This window comes from Oryctolagus cuniculus, chromosome Y (assembly GCF_051225735.1).
Source record: "Oryctolagus cuniculus isolate XC-2025 breed Fujian yellow rabbit chromosome Y, ASM5122573v1, whole genome shotgun sequence".
In the NCBI taxonomy this organism is placed as follows: Eukaryota; Metazoa; Chordata; class Mammalia; order Lagomorpha; family Leporidae; genus Oryctolagus; species Oryctolagus cuniculus.
Window position 1 is genome coordinate 7,418,022 of NC_142889.1, and position 21,160 is coordinate 7,439,181.

At 38.2% G+C, this 21,160-nt stretch overlaps 1 protein-coding gene across 2 annotated transcripts in view; it reads right to left on the reverse strand.

Moving 5' to 3' along the window:
* Positions 1-2,307: 2,307 nt before the first annotated feature.
* LOC149119191 (ubiquitin carboxyl-terminal hydrolase 9X-like) overlaps positions 2,308-21,160 on the reverse strand; it is a 38,573-nt gene continuing 19,720 nt past the window's right edge. The window contains exons 9-12 of one of the 2 annotated variants that reach the window (XM_089324985.1): positions 18,083-18,187; positions 12,204-12,410; positions 8,396-8,532; positions 2,308-6,685 (exon numbers count right to left, since the gene is read on the reverse strand). In XM_089324985.1, coding sequence (XP_089181111.1) covers positions 6,517-6,685; positions 8,396-8,532; positions 12,204-12,410; positions 18,083-18,187 — 618 coding nt within the window. In that variant the 3' untranslated portion in view covers positions 2,308-6,516. The remainder of the gene's footprint in view (positions 6,686-8,395; positions 8,533-12,203; positions 12,411-18,082; positions 18,188-21,160) is intronic. The other variant, XM_089324986.1, reaches the window with a different exon arrangement.

A 21,160-nucleotide genomic window follows, 5' to 3' on the forward strand; every position in this document is an offset into this window, starting at 1 on the left:
CATTTTCATGAGAGAGATTTTCTATCTTGTCCATTAAGGATTTCTGTAGTTCAAGAATTTGATTTTGAGAACTTCTTAATGTTCTTATCAATTTTTTGAGATCTACATCTTGCATTTCTTCTATGTCATCATCTTCATAATCTTGAAATGGGGTGTCTTTTTCATTTGGGGGCGTCATGGTGACTTCCTTGTTTTTATTACCTCGGTTTTTGCGTTTGTTATTTGGCATATTGGAGATATTTGGTTTCTTCACTGTGGTGCTTTTTCTTGTTATACTATGACTCTAGATTAAGTGGACTATCTGTTTTTGATGGAGCCTTAGGGCTTGAGATGGGTGTGGCCTGAGAGCTCTGTTTGGTGTGCCAAAGGTGACACTCCCAGGTTAGGCGTGGTAAATCTCTCTCTCTCTCTTTCTTTTTTTGATTCAAAAGGGAAGTAATTCCACACAGCTGAATGAAGTTGGAGGTAGTTAGCAGGCAAATGATATACCTACAGGAGCCAGAGATCGGAAGCTCTTTCCCAAGGACCACACAGGGAATCTGTTCGGCCCTCAGAGTGGGCTCAAATTCTCCTTCATTCTCCCACTGGGTTGCCAAAGTTATGGAATTGTAGCGTCTCTGGAGAGTACTCACGTGAATTCCGTGAGTTCTCTCCCCCACCGTCTCTTTTTTCACAGTCTCAGTTCAGTAGCACCACAGATTTACTAGGTCCTAATCTCCTGTTAATTCGCCCCGCCCAGAGTCAGGTTTTTCTGCTTGGCTCAGGGCCGATGCAGACCTGAGGTCGCTCTGCTTATGACGTATGTCCAAGATGGTGCCGCTCTTTGTCTTGCTTGCCCTTGAGAGGTGAGCGGAGAGAGAGAAAAACCCGTGTCCGTAGCAGTCACCTTTTTTTTTTTTCTCTCTCTCTCTTCCAGTTAGCCTGGTGAACTTTCCCCCGCCCCGGGGGTCATTCCTTCTAGTCTCCTCTCTCCGCTTGCCTGCCGGTGTCTCGGGCTATTGAGGTTCGGCTCACCTCGCGTTCCAGCGCTGGTGTGTTGAGTCTGCCACTGGTGTCCTGAACTGTGGGCTCCCACACTCTCCACGCAGGTTCACTGTGAATCACTAGTTCCGGAAGAGTTTCCTCTGCTGTTTCTTCCCCTACTCTTCCTTGAACCTGCAGTATCTCCACTTTTATTAAACTATCTCTCCCCGGACTATCAGTGTGCTCCCTTCCTATTTCGCCATCTTGCCCGCTTTTTTTTTTTTTATAATTATTTCGGTAGTGCATTTATTACTGATTGTATTTCTTTCTTGGTTATGGGTCTGTTTAGGTTTTCTATGTCTTCATGGTTCAGTTTGGGAAGGTTGTATGTGTCCAGGAATCCACAGATTTCTTCCAGGTTTCCCAATCTGTTGGCATACAGCTCTTTGTAGTGGTTTCTGATGATTCCTTTTATTTCTTGTTGTGTCTGTTGTTACATTTCCATTAACATCTTTAATTTTACAGATTTGAACCTTCTCTCTCCTTTTTTTTTGGGGGGGGGCAATGATGTGTCTATTTGGTTTATTTTTTCTAAGAACCAGCTCTTGGTTTTGCTGATCTTTTATATTGTTTTTTTTTTTTTTTTTTTGGTTTCAATTCTGTTTATTTCTTCTCTAATCTTTAGTATTTCTTTCCTTCTGCTGGGTTTGGGTTTGGTTTGCTGCTGTTTTTCTAAATCCTTGAGGTGCATAGAGAGGTCATTTATTTGGTACATTTCTAGTTTCTTGTTGTAAGTACCAATTGCTATTAACTTTCCTCTTAGCACTGCTTTTGCTGTATCCCACAAATTTTGATAAGCAGAATTGTCATTTTCTTTTGTTCCTAGAAATTTTTTTATTTCTCTTTTGATTTCTTCTAGAACCACTGTTCATTCAGAATCATGTTGTTCATTCTCCATGTGTTTGCATATGATGCAGAGATTCTTGAGTTGTTGATTTTGAGTTTCATTGCAGTGTAATTTGAGAAGATGCATGGTATCACTTCAATTTTTTGAATTTGCTGAGACTTGCAAAGGCCTAGCATATGGTCAATCCTAGAGTAAGTTCCATGTTTTTGTCTCATTTGTCCCTCATAGAGGGCAGTGGGAACAGTGGGGCAGTTTCAGCAGCTTCAGTGGCAGCAGGCTTGTAGGGTCTCTTTCCAGCACTGGTCCGGAGGCTCTCAGCAGCTAGAGTCCATGCCCTCCACATAGGTCCACCCTCTCCTTCTAATTACGGAAGAGTGACTCTGCCATTTTTTCCCTATCTCTTCCCTGATTCTACACTATCTCCACTTTTATTAATCTTTCTTCTTCCAGACTATCAGTAAGCTCCCTCCCTATTCTGCCATCTTCTTGATTTCTTTTTATTGCCTAATGGCTCTGAGTAAATCTTCCAGGACTATACTATATTAGAAATTGTGAGGGTGAACATCTTTGGTTCCAGATCTCAAGATAGAATGCTTCAACATTTCTATATTCAATAAGATACTGGCTGTGGGTTTTTTGTAAATTCCCTTATGTTCTGAAATATTCCTCTATACTCAATTTTCTTGAGGCTTTCATCATGAAATGATGTTGTATTAAATCAAATGTTTTCTCTGCATCTACTGAGACAACCATATGATTTTTGTTGTTCAGTTTGTTAATGTGATGTATCACATTTATTGATTTCTGAATTTTGAGCCAACACTGCAAACCAGGAATAAATCACATGTGGTACAGGTGAATGATAATATTGATGTATTATTGGATTTGATTAGCTAATAATTTTTATGATTTTTGTATCTATGTTTATCAGGGAAACTGTTCTATAGTTCTCTTGTATCTTTTCAAGGCTTAGGAATTAATGTAATGCTGACTACATAGAAGAAGTTTGTGAAGATTCCTTTCAATTGCTTTTGAATGGCTTAAGAATAATAAAAATAGTTCTTCTTTAAAAGTCTCCTAGAATTCAGCAGTAAAACAATCCAGTCTAGGAACTTTATAGCTCTTTGAGGTAATTCCTGGTGATATCAATTTTGTTTTTCTAAACACTGGTTCTTCAGTCATTGATCTTATGTATCATTTTTTTGTTTTATTTCTTCTCAAATTTCAAATTTTAATTGTTTTTCTCCTCCATCTTTTTTGAGGTTTGCTTTGTTATTGCTGTTCTAGGTTCTTGAGATGCATGGATAACTCATTTAGTTGGCACCTGTGAAATTTCTTGACATATGCACATCTGTAATAACATCCCTCTTAACACTGCTTGTGCTGTATTGAATAAGTATTGATATTATAGGTTGTCATCTTTATTTTTTCCAGAAATTTTTGGATTTCTCTTTGATTTCTTCTATGACCAACTGTTCATTTGGGGGCATATTGTTCAGTTTCCACATTTTGCATATGACCTAGAGATTTTTGAGTTGATTTCAGCTTCAATCTATCGTGGCCACAGAAGATGCATGATAAAATTTTCAGTTTTTTGAATGGGTTCTGTGACTTTATTTTCTTAATTTCCTAATTTAAGAGGCACACACCCCAAATATACACTTAGCTGAGTTTCTACCCCTGGTCACGTCCACAGCGCTTACATGCTTGGTACTAGACTGGACCAAAGTCTGGATACCATAACATGCTACCTCCCAGTCTCTGAATTGGTCAGACTCTGATGTGGGTCTGATGTGTCTACCTGCTAAACACCTGCTTCCCCATGTCTTTTCTACATATCAACACAACTCTCTAAAAATAGTCATATTTTCTGGCACAATAAGTTAATTCATGATATCACCTGCACTTTTCTACTACCAGACTTTGTTTAAAACAGCTGTAACATCACAAATTAATTTTGATTCCAAAGATTTTCTATAATCAATACCACACACACTTATTGGTACATCATGGTTGACATGTGCAAATAACCACTAAGTGAACCAAACCCTGGATCTGCATTAAAATATAGCACTGCTATGCAATGACACTTGTGGAGTTTTTCTGGTGGTGAGTAGACTCAAAAATGGTCAACTATCATCATAAAAGTCAGGACAACAGGATAATGTGTAAAACAGAAAATTTTTTAAAGCTTTATATATTTACTTGAAAGGCAGAGTTAAAGAGAGAGGGAAAAACAGATAGTAATATCTTCCATCTGCTGGTTCACTCCCTAAATGGCAGGAATGGCTAGGGCTAAGTTAGACCAAACTCAGGACTTAGTAGTTTCATTTGGGTCTCCCATATGGGCACAGAAGCCTAATGACTTGGGCCTGCTGCTTTCCCAGGTGCAATAGCAGGAAGCTGGATTGGAAACAAAGTAGTCAGCACATAAACTGGAAACCTTATGGGATTCCAGTGTTGCAAGGTTCAGCTTAACCTGCCATGCCACAATGGCAGCCCCAGAAAACACAGATTTCAAAGAAGGGTGATGCATTTTACAATCTGTAGTTAGGTCCTAACAAAATCTATCAAGTAATCAGGAAAAAAAAAAAGTCGTAATAACTCAAAGTGCAATCAATACAAAGACTGGGGAATAGAGATGGAATACAGTTAGGAAAAATGAATAATACTAATAAAATGATTATCAGAATTTGCGAAATATTATTGAATGGCAAGAATCCCAAATCATTTTGTTGCACTTACATCCTATGCTTGAAAAGATCCCAGTAATATATATTTTTTTTTGACAGGCAGAGTTAGACAGTGAGAAAGAGACAGAGAGAAAGGTCTTCCTTTCATTGGTTCACCCCTCAAATGGCCGGCACACAGCGCCGATCTGAAGCCAGGAGCCAGGTGCTTCCTTCTGGTCTCCCATGCGGGTGCAGGGCCCAAGAACCTGGGCCATCCTCCATTACCTTCCTGGGACAGAATCCGGCGCCCCAACTGGGACTAGAACCTGGAGTGCTGGTGCTGCAGGCGGAGGATTAGCCTAGTGATCCACGGCATGGGCCGATCCCAGTAATATTTTATCATTACAGATGTAATTTTTTTAGTATTAGTTCTACAAAATGGTAATTAAATATTTTACAGGGAAATTTTACTTTACATTTGAGGGTCAACTGAACAGCTTTAATCAGAAATGGAAATTAAGGAGGAAATGAATACTTAACAAGAAGCATACTCAATGATTCAGGAAAAAATATATTTTTGTGAAAAAACTTAAGTTCTAGCTTTGTGACAAGCACTATTCTGTCAAGCACTAACTTGTTTATGAAGTAGTTTTTTTTACGATGATTATTTTCTTTATTTAAAAAACATTTTTTTTTATTTGACAGACAGAATTAGACAGTGAGAAAGATCTTCCTTCCGTTGGTGCACTCCCCAAATAGCTGCTATTGCCAGTGCTGCGCGGATCTGAAGCCAGGAGCCAGGTGCTTCCTCCTGGTCTCCCATGTGGGTGCAGGGGCCCAAATACTTGGGCCATCCTTCACTGCCTTCCCGGGCCACAGTAGAGAGCTTGATTGGAAGAGGAGCAACTGGGACTAGAACCCGGCGCCCATATGGGATGCTGGTGCCGCAGGCAGAGGATTAACAAATGAGCCACGGCACCGGCCCTACAATGATTACTTTCATTATATGCATTTGGAAAATCTTACGCACAGAGGTACATCTTACAAACTATAAAGCTATTCTGTGTTGTAACTTTAAATACAAGTTTTTAATGATGAAGCCTGTAGTAACAACAGCTTCTATGAAAAGAAACAACATGTCAACATGATGAAACTAAAGAATACAGACACTCTTGTGATCACAAGAGATGCCAGTTAACTTAATGAAATGAAGCAGAGTATTCTTCTATGGCAAAAATCACACACAATCTTTGCTTTGAGTCTCAATTGCTGACAATGAATGAGTTAAAATAAGAAATGAAATAACACAGAAATGAGGAATTATCAGAGAACAGGAATTTAGCTTAAAACTAAAGTATTGTGATGCACATTACAATGACTAGGATTTGATTCCTGGCTCCAGTTCTTGACTGCAACTTAATGGGAGGCACCAATGATAGCTGAAGTAGTTTAGCTCTTAGAACTGACATGGAAGACCTAGAATGAATTCCAAGTTCTTGGTTTCAATCTCAGGCCAATCTCAGCTATTCTTGGTATTTGTCACAAGTACTCTCTGCTACTCAAATAAGTAACTATAAAACTAACTAGATTAAAATATCTAACTGGCCCCAATCTAGGCAAAGTTCTTTAATGGAAACATAAAAGTATTGTCTATCTTCAACGTATGCAATCTTTTTCTGTTATTATTCTCCACATAATACAACATAAAATATAATGCAGTCCCATTTACACATAGTTTACATTGCATTAGGTATTATAATTAATTGAGATCATTCAGAAGCACATGGAAGGATATGTGTATATATCCAGAACTTATTTGTTATATCCAAAGAGATCTCTTTATATAAAGAACTTAAATATCTGAGGATTTTGGTGTAATCGAGTCCTGAAATCACTCCCCATACATACCATTTATAAATATAATTCACTTTAATTTTCCCTCTGTTAAAACCAGGCAAGGGAAAACTAATTTGATTACTTAATTGTGAATTTTAGCTCAACATACATACCTCTAGCATATAATCTGATGCTGTTCATATACGCTGCAAGGTTTTCCGCTACCAAAGTAACTAAGGCATGATCACGCTGAAGCTGGTTGATTAAATCATGACGGTAGAGTATGTGGGGGCTTTGCTGAGTTTGACTGTAACAAGAAGAATTTAGTATAATTAGGCAATTGAAAATAGTTGTAATTAAGAGATAAGTGGACACCAAATAGTAGTTACTAACTTAAAGTTGAAAATACATTCATAATAAAATGTTGAAAATATTCCATTTAATAATAAAATATCAAGCAATGTAGAAAATAATCTGTCTCACAAAAGATTGTTTCAATGTTTGGGTTTTTATTGTCTAACTTTACAAAATCAAATTGTATGTTACAGAATCATGCTTTCTCAAATCCTTAGCTTGCAATCAATTCTGCCCAGATATTTTAAAAGAGATACCTAATTCCTTTATCGTCCCCATTTCACCATTTTCAAGGAAACGAATTCCTTATTATTATTAATCTATGGTGATGAGATCACCAGGCTTAGAAGGGTATCTATTTGTAAAGAGAAAATGGGCACACTTGTTACATAACATGGGAAGTATGCTGGACCAAATGAAATTTTCCATCTTTAGAGAAATAGTTAAAATTCAACCTGAAATATCTAAAAACACAAATGACATTTCAATTTCTTTTAAAAGAGGAATTCTGTCTAGAGTTGATAAAGACTTGATAATCACATAAATTTTCTTTCATGAAAATTTTTCTATAGGGTTACAGAATCTAAGATTATAGCTATAACTAGTTAGATAAACCCAAGGTTCATTGATTAACCTAGAATCTTAACTGCATTATGACTACTCAAACATAATAGAAGAAAAGGATAAATTACTCTAGTAATGACAACTAGCATAAGTAAACACACAAAAAATCCAGCCAAAATAACAGTATACAAAATCTTATAATTTTCATAATTTAAATTGTGGGAGTAGTCTAATTTTTGAAATGTTAGCTTAAAACAAAAACTTATCCCTTTTGAGGAGGTGGTATTTCCTAGTGTAAAATTTGATATTAAAAAAATGTCCTCTCTCATTGTCCACACTGCCTGTCCAAAAAAAAAAAAAAAAAAAAAAAAAAGCCGGCGCTGTGGCTCACTAGGCTAATCCTCCGCCTGCAGTGCCGGCACACCGGGTTCTAGTTCCAGTCGGGGCACCGGATTCTGTCCCGGTTGCCCCTCTTCCAGGCCAGCTCTCTGCTGTGGCCAGGGAGTGCAGTGGAGCATGGCCCAAGTGCTTGGGCCCTGCACCCCATGGGAGACCAGGAGAAGCACCTGGCTCCTGCCTTCGGATCAGCGCGGTGTGCCGGCCACAGTGGCCATTGGAGGGTGAACCAACGGAAAAGGAAGACCTTTCTCTCTGTCTCTCTCACTATCCACTCTGCCTGTCAAAAAATAAAAAAAAATGTCAAAATTGTGTGAGATAATTTAAAAAAACAATGAAGACTATATAAAATACTATCCTGTGCGATAACCACACACATTGGGTCCAAGAAACAAAGCAATAAAAATAAAAAATTAAATGAGAAGTGAGAGTAGAAACAACATGTGTCATCAACTTTTGGATAGCAAAGAGAATTCTGTACTAAAGACTCAGGGAAGTATCTTGGCTTTGATACCACCTGCTGTGTAATACTTAATGTAAACAATTTATCTGTGTCATCAAATATAAAGTAGTTGAATATAATTATTTCCATTCTCTAGGCTATTTTTTCACTCTAGTTTTCTTTAAAATTTGCCTTAATTGAATTTTATTTTTAATGTGATTTGTAAATAAAAATAACAAAATTCTCTGTGCTAGATCTTACCTGAGATTTTGTGGTGCTTCCCCAAACAAACTACAAATTTCTCTTATTTGTTTCAGTGCAGGAATTACCCACTTGTCATTTGTGCAAAGTTCTTCTATAAAGCGATCTATCCACTGGATCTTTTGTGTATCTCGATCCTTATACAAGAGAAAAAATTTAGGTTTAAGTGGAAAAGTACTCAACATTATTTTTCTTTCCAATTGTTTTGAGAATTTTAAAATATGAAAGATTTTAAACTCAGTGTAAACAAAAATATGGAGTTGTAGCACAGTTATCAAAGAAAAATACTTTGTCATTATTATGTTGAAACTACAACTTAAAACTCTAAAATGTAAAGCACTGTTATTAATGTTCTATGGATCCAAATCTGTATCCAAGACACAAATATCTACTTCTACAAAAGCAATATTTTTAAAACATCTGTCTGAATGTTGTTACTGCATATTTTATCGTAAGATTTATTCTATCATAACAAAACCATATCCCATTATTAATATTACTGATTCTGTCTTAGTTCTTTCTAACCAGAACGAGAAATATTGAAAAATTATAAATCATCAAGAAAATAACTAATTCTGCAAGTGAAAAACAGTCAACAAAATGCAACATAACTAAAGGGAAAAATGCAGAAAAGCACAGGTTTTCAAGAAAAGGAGAATTAAAATTATTTTAAGAATAAGTTTATTTCAACTACTCTCAGATGGTTTATTTGTTTCAATCTTCTGAACCACAAAGACAAGTAATTTCAAGTTCAGGTTTGGGTATATATTTTACTTAAAATGATTCTGCATCTGGCATATTTGGAAGAGAAATGACCAGTTCAGTATTTGTGTAATACAAACTTGTAGGGACATTTTTGCAAACTTATTTAGAAGAGTAAGTCTAAGACCTTAAGTGTAGACATCTTTTCAGACTAATAAGCTATTTTAATGGTTATACATACTACATTCATTACTATACAAGGTTTTATTATATATGTTTTTTCCTGTATTATTATGTTGTTTTCATACAATTCCCTGAAAAAAAACTCAAACATCCAATTACTATAGTGAATATTAACTATTTACCTTTTGGGGTGCTTAAAAATATTTGTAACCTATGAAACTTAAAAATTTGCAATGGCTCTGGAGCCAGCAGTGTTTCAATGAGTAAAGCTGGCATCTGCAGAGCCAGCATCCTATGTGGGAGCTGGTTTGAGTCTCATCTGCTCCTCTTCTGATCCAGCACTCTGCTAGGAAAGCAGCAGAAGATGGCCGAAGTCTTTGGGCTCCTGCACGCGCCTGAGGGACCCAGAGGAAACTCCTGGCTTCAGATCAGTTCAACTTCGGCTGTTGCAGTCATTTGGGGAGAGAGCCACTGGAAGGAAGACCTCTCTAACTCTGCTTCTGCCTTTATGTAACTCTGCCTTTCAAATAAATAAATCTTTTTTTTTTTTTCTTATTTTTGACAGGCAGAGTGGACAGTGAGAGAGAGAGAGAGAGAGAGAGAGAAAGGTCTTTCTTTACCGTTGGTTCACCCTCCAATGGCCGCTGCGGCCGGCGCATCGCACTGATCTGAAGCCAGGAGCCAGGTGCTTATCCTGGTCTCCCATGCGGGTGCAGGGCCCAAGCACTTGGGCCAACTTCCACTGCACTCCCGGGCCACAGCAGAGAGCTGGCCTGGTGAGGGGCAACCGGGACAGAATCCGGCGCCCTGACCGGGACTAGAACCCGGTGTGCCGGCGCCGCAAGGTGGAGGATTAGCCTATTGAGCCACTGCGCCGGCCAAATAAATCTTGAAAAAAAAAACAAAACTGTAATAGGTCTTCTAAACACTGGGATAAGGCAATGAAAGTGGTAGACTCACTGGTTCACCTTGAAAAAGGTGAACTCTTTACTCAAAGTAGGGAAACTCAGTTCATATTTTATATAATAATGTGTGAAAGAATATGATAAAGATTAATGTAAGCAACTTTAGCATTTATAACATGTACATGGCTTTGATTCTCTATAATACTTCTCCATTTAATAAAATATCATTTCAACTTGAAATCCTAATAAGCATGTTAAATACTAAATAAACACTGAATGAGCAATTAAAATTAATTATAGGTAAATATCAAGTTCAAATGAACTAAATGAAGTTTATTCTTTTCATCACATGTGAAGATGCAAATGTATTAAAGATTATTGGAAGTGGAAAATGCTCCTTTCTCTTTACCTATTTGTAAGGACAGTAACTACGATAAAATTAATTTGTATATTCTTCAGAATTAATAAAAAAGTAAATATTTATAGGTTGCTAAGATCAGAGTCCACAGAGTTATGGATGTCTAATCTTCATTTTTTCAGTCTCCACGTTAATATTTTAATCTAATTATTTAATGACAATCAGTTCTGTAAATACTTTAGAACCACCACTAATTATATGGTTTTCACAAGCTGAAAGCATTATATTGTGTTTGCTTGACTAAATTAAACTTGAGTCCTAACCAAAAGTAGAATACTACTTTTACTCTTTATTTTTTATTTTAAAAGGAATTGTTAAACTTTATTTTATTTAATAGCCAATTACAGACAGAGAGGAAAAGACAGAGAGAGAGACAAAGAAAAATCTTCCATCCACTGGTCACTCCCCAGATGGCTGCAATGGTCAGGGCTGGGTCAGGATGAAGCCAGGAGCCCAGAGCTTCTTTCAGGTCTCCCACGTGGATATGGGGGCTCAAGCCCTTGGGCCATATTCCATATTTCCCAGATACATTTCCCAGAGAGCTAGACAGAAAGCACAGTGGCCAGGACACAAACTAGCATATGATATGCTGGAGCTGCAAGCAGTGATTTTTTACCTGCTATGCCACAATGACAGCCTCATGAATGCCTACACTCTACAAATGGAGAACATCCCAGCTCAGTCCTCCCTTTTGAAAGAGAGTAAGTCATGGTTTACAAAATCTTGGACTGTCCCATTATAACCATGGCAAACCATTACTGAAAAATATCCAAAAACTGGTTTAAGATCATAGTTAAAAGTTGGTATTTATGGGATGGTGCTGTCGCAGAGTGGGTTAAAGCTGCTGCCCTCAGTACCAGTATCCCATACGGGTGCCATTTTGAGTCCTGGCCACTCTGCTTTCAATCCAGCTCTCGTGCTATGGCCTGAGAAAGCAGTGGAAGATGGGCCAACCCCTTGGCCCCAGCAGCCATGTGGAAGAGCTGGGGGAGGCTTCTGGCTCCTGCCTTTGGATTGGTGCAGCTCTAGTCATTGTGGCCAACTGGGGAGTGAACCAGTGGATGGAAGACCTCTCTCTCTCTCTGCCTCTCCTTCTCTCTCTGTGTAACTCTGACTTTCAAATAAATAATCTTTAAAGAAAAGTTGATATTTAAAAATAAATAATTAAAATCAGTAAAAAAATAATTAATAAATAAATTTCATGAATTTAAATCCAAGGGAGCTAATATTTGTTCAGAGAAGCAACTATTAAATTGTTCATTTTATTAACTTCTTATAAATGAATAAAACTTAAGTATTAAAAGTCACAATTAGTTTTAGCTATTTATTATCTATTTAACTACTTTTTACAGTTTTACCTATTAAAAACCTTCTTCTCAGAAAGTAAAAATGCAAAGTGAATGATACATGAAAACTTGTCAAACAAATGGCTAAAAACTTGCTAAAAACAATGCCTATCTGACAAAAATAAATCAATTACTCAAAATTAGTTTAAAAATAAAAATGATGCCACAGATTTCAACTTTAGTCACTAAACTATACTAATTATGAAAAAGAAAAAAAAAGTCCAGAGAAACTGATCAAAGAAACACTCTCATACCTGAGAACAGCTATAATCTAGTATTTTTATGTGGGCACTGAGTGCTAGGTCCATTATGTCTACAGGTACATCATCACTGTGGGCCAGATTCCAAAGAAGGTTCAATACTTTATGTGCCATCACACCATCTTTATCATCTTCTGCAAGACGACGTATCAGCTCAAGTAGTTTTTCACGCTGTTTGTTATTTGCATTAGTCCAACTTGCCTAAAAAATTTTTAAATAATGTAATTTTACATTAGTTACATCTTTGTATAAAGTATTTTCAAGCCATCATACATACACATACATTCCTGCTACAACTAAGCCACAGGAAGCCTAGTAAACTCAGGAATTTACTTGTTGTTTAACAAAAATAAGACTAAGCTGACATGGTAGAAATGTAAATCCCTCTGTATTCAAAATTTTTTCTTTTCTTTTCTTTTCTTTTCTTTTCTTTTCTTTTCTTTTCTTTTCTTTTCTTTTCTTTTCTTTTCTTTTCTTTTCTTTTCTTTTTTTGACAGGCAGAGTGGACAGTGAGAGAGAGACAGAGAGAAAGGTCTTTCTTTACCGTTGGTTCACCCTCCAATGGCCGCTGCAGCTGGTGTGCTGCGGCCGGCGCGCTGTGGCGATCTGAAGCCAGGAGCCAGGTACTTATCCTGGTCTCCCATGCAGGTGCAGGGCCCAAGCACTTGGGCCATCCTCCACTTCCCTCCTGGGCCACAGCACAGAGCTGGACTGGAAGAGGGGCAACCAGGACAGAATCTGGTGCCCCAACCATGACTAGAACCTCGTGTGCCGGCTCCACAGGCAGAGGATTAGCCTATTGTGCCTATTGTACAAATTTTCTTTATACAAAATGTTAATCAGTATTGCCCATCTGTGTGACAAACAAGGTGATAATGGTAAAACTGGAGTTCTGCCTCTACCAGGTCAAAGTCATGGGCACCCCTCTCTCCTTGTCTGAATAGTGTGAATGAATTTAAACAGAAATTTGGTAATATCTCTAAGGTCTCTGGGTTTCAATTAACAATTACTAGACATGGCAAGAATAAAAAAATATCAACATGAACTTAGGAAGATAATTTTTAGAAGCTCAAACCAAGTATTATCAAACAATTTAAAGCACTCTTGCAAATCTTTAAGTATTAAAAAATTCAACAAAATCTGAACCATGTTTAATAATCTCTCAGCAGACAAGAAAGAAACAGAAGAAAACACACACAAAACAGCAAGTTTAAGTCCACAAATTAAATTAAGTAGTTTAAATATAATAGCTATAGAAGCCAGCGCTGTGGCATAGCGGGTAAAGCCTCCACCTGCACTGCCGGCATCCCATATGGTTGCCATTCAAGTACTCGCTGCTCCACTTCCAATCCAGCTCTGTGGTGTGGCCTGGAAAAGCAGTGGAAGATGGCCAAGCCCTTGAGCCCCTGCACCCATATGGGAAGACGGGGAGGAAGCTCCTGGCTCCTGATAGGCATAGTTATAGCCACTGCGGCTAACTGGGGAGTAAACTAGCGGATGGAAGCCCTCTATCTCTCTCTCTGGTTATCCTTCTCCCTCTGTGTAATTCTTTCAAATAAATAAATAAATCTTTAAATTAAAAAAATACAATTTCTATAATGCAGAAATAGGGATTATTTATATTACTAAATATAAGAAACAAGTAGTAAGAATGAGAGGATATAATGGAAAAGGACAATCCATCAACAAAGAATAAGAATATGAAAAGTTATTCAGTAAAAACTTGAAGCATAGATAGAATTCAAGCAAGAAATAGACAAAAATCATAATTACTGTCACAAGTACTCTCGACACCTCTCAAAGATAACAAAACAAATGAAGAAACAAGCAAACAAACAAACAAAAAAAACCCAGATGGGATACAGAACTCAAGTAGATCATCAACCAATAGGATTTCACTGAAATTCAAGGATATTCCATTTAACTGGAGCAGTACTGAGAGAAAATTTGTCAAGAAACACATCATGAACAAAAGGACAAATATCAAACTTAAAAGACTAGAAATCTTAATGAGTAGATTCCAAGTACCCTGTAAATAAACTATAAATCACAAGTATTCAGAATACAGGAAAATTTCCTAGAACTACTTTCCTAAATACAAGTTATATATTGTTGAAGAAGGATCTTAATAGAAAATAAAATTATAACTGGAACCAGTATTATGATGTGGCAGGTTAAGCAGCCACATGTGAGACACCAGCATCCTATAAAAGGAACCAGTACAAATCCTGGTTGCTCCACATTTGATCAAGTTCCCTGTTGATGAGCCTGAGAAACCCACATGCTTGGGCCCCTACAACACATGTGGGAAATCTAGATGAAGTTCCTGGCTTCAGATTGATCCACTCACTTTTGGCCACTGCCGTCATCCGGGAGTGAACCAGTGGATAGAAGAACTCTGCCTCTTTCTAACTCTGCTTTTCCGATAAATAATAAATAAATAAATCCTAAAAAAATAAAAAAAGAACCAAAAAATAAAACAAAACAAAAAAACAAAAAACACCTAACAACAATAACAACAACAACAAAAAACCCTCAATGTAATTGATTTTGGACCCATGCTGTGGTGTGGTTGTTATCACATGGGCACTGGTTTGAGTCCCAGCTGCTTCAGCTCCATGCAACTCCTTTCTAATTAATGTACCTGAGAAAGCAGCAGAGAAAGTCAAAGTCCATGAGCCCCTGCACCCAAATGGGAGATCCAGAGGAAGCTCCTGGTTTTGGAAGAGTCCATTTGGCACTAACTCTCACTAACTCTGCTTTCAGATAAATAAATAAATAAATAAATAAATAAATAAATAAATAAATAAATAAATGTTTTTTAAATTTTTTTTATAAGATGTATTTATTTCGTTGACAGAGAGAGGGAGAGGTCTTCCATCTTCTGGTTCCCTCCACAAATGGCTGAAATTGCCAGGGCGGGAACAGATTGAAGCTAGGAGCCAGTAATTTCCTCCAGGTCTACCACTTGAGTGTAGGAGTCCTAGGACTTGGGCTATCTTCCACAACTTTTCCAGGCTCTTAATAGGGAGCTGGATGGGAAGTGGAGCATAACTGAGACTTGAACAGGAGCTCATATGGGACACCAATGCTAAAGGCGGAGATTTAATCTACTATGCCACAAAGCCGGCCCCTAAATCAATCTTTACAAAAAAAAAATGCTCCCCCTAAAAAGTATAACTGATTTTATTTAAGTCATAATAAATCTAAATTTACATAAAACATACATGATATGAAAACAGTGGTGATACAGAAATACATAGTACATTAAATGCTTAAGAAAAAAGATGCTAGGGCCGGCACCCGGGGTTCTAGTCCTGATCGGGGCACTGGATTCTGTCCCGGTTGCCCCTCTTCCAGTCCAGCTCTCTGCTGTGGCCCGGGAGTGCAGTGGAGGATGGCCCAAGTCCTTGGGCCCTGCACCCACATGGGAGACCAGGAGAAAGCACCTGGCTCCTGGCTTCAGATCTGTGCAGCAAGCCGGCCGGAACGTGCTGGCTGCAGCAGCCACTTGGGGGATGAACCAACGGAAAAGGAAGACCTTTCTCTCTGTCTGTCTCTCTCTCTGTCTAACTCTGCCTGTCAAAAAAAAAAAAAAGAGAGAGAGAGAGAGAGATGTTCAAGTACTTGCAACTTCTATATACAACTGAGAAAAAGCAAAGTAAGCCCAAAACAAGCAGAGGAAATATTAAAGAACAAAACAAAAATCAACAAAACTTAAAATACAAAAAATAATGTGAATAAAATGAAAAAACAAAATGAAGAATTAGTTTTCTGAAAGGACATAATCAAACTTTCAGGAAAAAAGAAAAATCATGAATTATCAAAATTAGAAATCAAACAATTATCATTATAGGTAACAGACATAAACACAGAACACTAAATATTAGAAGCAAACATCATCTCATATTTTATGACCTGAACCACTTCCTGTGAAAATACAATTCCTGTAAGTCATCTCATACAAACTAGGCAACTTGAGTAGAGGTGTCACTTTTTAGGAAACTGAATTCATACCTTTAAAATTCCAAAAATAAAAATCTTAAAATTCACATGGTTCAGTGGAAAATGTACAAACACAAACTATTAATACCAATAATATATATTTCTTCCAGAAAACAGAAGAGAAAGGAATACCTCTTATTTTATTTCATAAGGAAGTAATGCTCTATCAGGAAAACACAATTAAAGAGGAAAATTTCAGATTATATCCTTCTTAAATATTGATAAAAATGTTCACATACAAAACACTAATAAAACGGAATTCCACAGTATATAAAAATAAACAATATGATCAAGCTTAGTTTCTTTTATATGCAAGACTTTCAATAATGAAAATACAATCAGTATAGTAAATACGTCACAGAATGAAGATCTTATTTGCAGAACCACATAAAATGAATATACAAAAAGCACTTGACAGATCATAAACTACCAACACTACAGTGCTGAGTAGTTAGCCATTGATATTTGGTATTTTAGGTATACAAACACATTTTTAATTTATTACATATAATTTTTAACATTTATTTATGTATTTGAAAGGTAGAGTTAGTTACACAGATGAAGAGAGAGCAATAGCGAGAGGGCAGGGAAGAGAGAGACAGTGAAAGAGAGAGAGACAGATAGAAATAGAGGTCTTCCATCACTTGGTTCAGTCCCCAAAAGGCTACCATGTCTGAAGCAGGGCCAATCTAAAGCCAGGAGCCAGGAGCTTCTTCTAAGTCTCTCAGGTACGTGAAGGGATCCAAATACTCGGGTATTTGGCTTTCCTAGGCCATAGCAGAGAGCTGGATTCAAAGTGGGGCAGCTGGGACATAAACAGGTATCCATATGGGATGCCAGCACTGCAGGCAGAGGCTTAACCTACTACATCACAGCACCAGCCAGCCCCTTTATTATATATATATTTTTTTTTCTGGACAAGCAGAGTGGACAGTGAGAGGGAGAGACAGAGAGAAAGGTCTTCCTTTTCCGTTGGTTCACCCCTCAGTGGCTGCTGTGGCCAGCGCACTTCGCTGATCCAAAGCCAGGAGCCAGGTGCTTATCCTGGTCTCCCATGCAGGTGCAGGGCCCAAGCACTTGGGCCATCCTCCACTGCACTCCCTGGCCACAGCAGAGAGCTGGCCTGGAAGAGGGGCAATCGGGACAGAATCCGGCGCCCCGACCGGGACTAGAACCCGGTGTGCTGGCGCCGCAAGGCGGAGGATTAGCCTGTTGAGCCGCGGCGCCGGCCTGTTTGCGTAATCTTAATGTAATAATGACTGAAAACAATCAAGACTGAGTAGTTCTGGCACAGGGATAGACAGACACAGATAGCCTGTAAAAACCCACATACTTTCCCAAATGATTTCTGGCTCAAAGACAATCTTTAACAAATAGTACCTGGAACTGATGATGATTTGCTTACTATTATTTCTGAAATACTGATTTCTTATGGGTTCTTGCCAATAATTCAGAGAATAATTTGAATACCGGCTCAAATAAACCAGGAAGCATGGTAAGATTTTAATGTTCTTTTGTTCAGTCAGAGAAATGCATAGGAGAGTGAGGGCTTTAAGGGAGCAAGGAAAGTCTGGAAGTAAGTTGAGGCCAGACCAAGCAGAAAACAAGCTGAGAGCCATGTGCAGCAGGCCTTTCGTTAACAGCACCTATTATGAGCAGCTTATCACAGGAAGAGAGTACAGGTCCAAATAATTGCGAAAAAGGGCAAAGAGAAAAAAAGAGGAAAAAGGGCTGGGTCCACTGTATTTCAAGCCTTTTATCCACTTCAAAGGGGAGCAGTTATGTAGCCTGAATGGCAGGTGGGCATTCAGGTGGGGTCAGGTAGAATCTATTAACATGAGGCAGAAATCTGCTCTGTCAGTTATTACCTTGAAGCAATCAAAAAGATGATCAAGTTGTTCAGGAGAAAAATCCCAAGCCAACTTTGCTAGTAAATCATGCACATTCTTCACAATGGCTTCATGTTTCCCCGCCTGTTAATAAATGAAAAAGAAAACAAAATCAGCATACTTCCATTTTAGTAATAGGAACTAAGTAATTAATGTCAAGTTCTGTTACTTAACACTTCTACCATTAATATTTTATTTATTTGATGGGGCTGGTGTTGTGGTACAGTGGGTTAATCCACTGCCTGCAGTGCCAGCATCCCATCTGGCACCAGTTTGAAACCCAGCTGCTCCATTTTCGATCTAGCTCTCTGTTATGGCTTGGGAAAGCAGTAGAAGGAGCAAGTCCTTGGGCCCGTGCACCCTCATGGAACACTTGGAGGAAGCTCCTCGATCCTGGATCCACTCAGCAGCTCTGCCCACTGTGGCCAACTGGAGATTGAACCAGCAGATGGATAACCTCTCTCTCTGATTCTCCTTCTTTCTCTGTGTAACTCTGATTTTCAAATAATTAATAAATCTTTAAAAAAAGTTATTTATTTGAAAGGTTGAGAGTGAAAAGACACCAAGAATTAGAAAGGTATCAGGATCTTCTATCTGCTGGGTCACTCCCCAAATGCCTAAAATAGTGAGGGCTGGCCCAGGCCCAAGGCAGGAATCTGGAACTCATTCTTGGTCTACCATGTGAGTTTCGGAGGATTAAGTAGTTGAACCATCATCTACTGACTCCTACTGTTATTTCTCATAATAAATATTAGCAGAATGCTGGATTACAAGCAGATTTGAGACTTGAATCCAGACACTTTGATATAGCATGTAAGTGATGTCTGAACCACTGCATACAAACGCCCAGACCCCTGATACTAACTTTAATATAGTAAATGTCTTATAGCTGTCATATAAAACTTGACAACTCCACTCTTTGGTAAGAATGGTTAACAATTTTGAAGTATTGATATGAAAATCATTTACAAAATATTAACTAACAAAATTAAAGCTAGAAATAAGTCAAATTACTGGATTGTTGCAAAATTTAATGCATGTCAATAAAGATAACATTAAACATTTTGTTTCTTGAAACAGGAAGACCGAAACACAGGTTAAGAATACTTTTGTTAACAATACTTCCCAAGGGATGCCAGAGTAGAAATCTACATTTGGATAACGTAAGAGATATTCATTTTTTTAAACTTTTATTTAATGAATATTCAATTGGCTTCCCCGCCCCCAATGACTTCCCTCCCACCCGCAACCCTCCCCTTTCCCGCTCTCTCTCCCCTTCCATTCATATCAAGATTCATTTTCAATTTTCTATATATACAGAAGATCAGTTTAGTATACATTAAGTAAAGATTTCAACAGTTTGCATCCACATAGGAACACAACGTGAAATATACTGTTTGCGTACTCGTTATAGCATTAAATCTCACGTACAGCACATTAAGGACAGAGATCCTATGTCAGGAGTAAGTGCACAGTGACTCCTGTTGTTGACTTTACAAATTGACACTCCTGTTTATGGCATCAGTAATCTCCCTATGCTCCCGTCATGAGTTTCCAAGGCTATGGAAGCCTTTTGAGTTCACCAACTCTTATCTTATTTAGACAAGGTCATAGTCAAAGTGGAAGTTCTCTCCTCCCTTCAGAGAAAGGTACCGTAAGAGATATTCATTAAGACTTCTGAAATCAGTTATTTATTCTAACAAAAATTTACAAGCTTGGGGTTGGTGCTGTGGCACAATAGGTCAAATCACTGCCTGCAGGACACTGGTTCCTGTCCTGGGGGCTCAATTTCTGATCCAGCTCCCTGCTAATGGCGGGAAAGCAGCAGAAGCTGCCCCAACCACTTGGGCCCCTGCAACCATGTAGGAGGCCCAGAAGTAGCTCCAGCTCCTGGCTTCAGCTTGACCCAGTCATGAGTGGATGATGTGGTCATTTGCAGAGTAAACCCCCAAGATGGAAGACCTCTTTCTCTTCCTTCTTTGTAACTCTGCCTTCCAAATAAAAAAGAAAAAAAAGGTGCAATCTTCCAATTTAGCATTGTAATGCAGTGGGTTAAGGTGCCACTTGTGACGCCATCCTCCCTTACCAAAATGTTGATTCAAGTTCTGGCTACTCCATTTCACATCCTACGCCCTGCTAATATGCCTGGGAAGGCACAAGAGGATGGATCAAACACACTGTCCCTGCTAATATATAGGAGACCAGGATGGAGTTTCTGGCTCCTAGGTTTGGCATGGCCCAGTCCAGTGGTGGTAGCTATTTGGGGAAATGAACCAATAGATGGAACATTTCTCTTTCTGTGTCTCTCCTTTCTCTATCACTATGCCTTTTAAATAAAATAAATTTCTTCTTTAAAAAAATTACAATCTTCTATAAAGTTTTTAAAACTTTTTAAAATAATCTATACACTTTAGTATATATAAAGATGGGAACATTTAACTTCTATTTTAAAATATTCTTGACAGAAGATAGTATCTGGAATAGCACATTAGACACCAGTATGATGCTCATGTCTGTTTACTGGAGTGCCTGAGTTCAAGCCCTAGCTCTGGCTCCAGTTCTTGGGTCCTTGGCATCCATGTGGGACACCTGGATGGCGTTCCTGACTGGTCCTGGTCCAGTCTTGGCTGTTTCAGACATCTGGGGAGTGACCAGTAGTTGGGAGTTCTGTCTCACTCTCTCTGTATATACCATTTTCTCCCTCAGTTTCTTTGTGCCTCTTGTGTAAATAAGAAAATAATTTTAAAAATATTCGTGAAGGGATGTTTATACATGTGCTTTACTAAAAGACAAGCAATATAAACTTGCATTCTAGAACATAAAGATACCACAGGATCTTTAATGTATCAGAACCACAGCAAGACAAAGAGCTCTCATCCAGTGTTTCACTTCATAAATAATTAGAACTGATGCCAGAGAGTCAATTTCCTCTGTGGGTGGAAGTAATTCAATCACCTGAGCCATCCTTGCTGCCAAGAGTTAATTACTGAAGAAGAGAATCAAAATCAGGTACACTGGGTATTATGGGAGAAAGGAGGGAGAGGGTGGGGCCTTAAC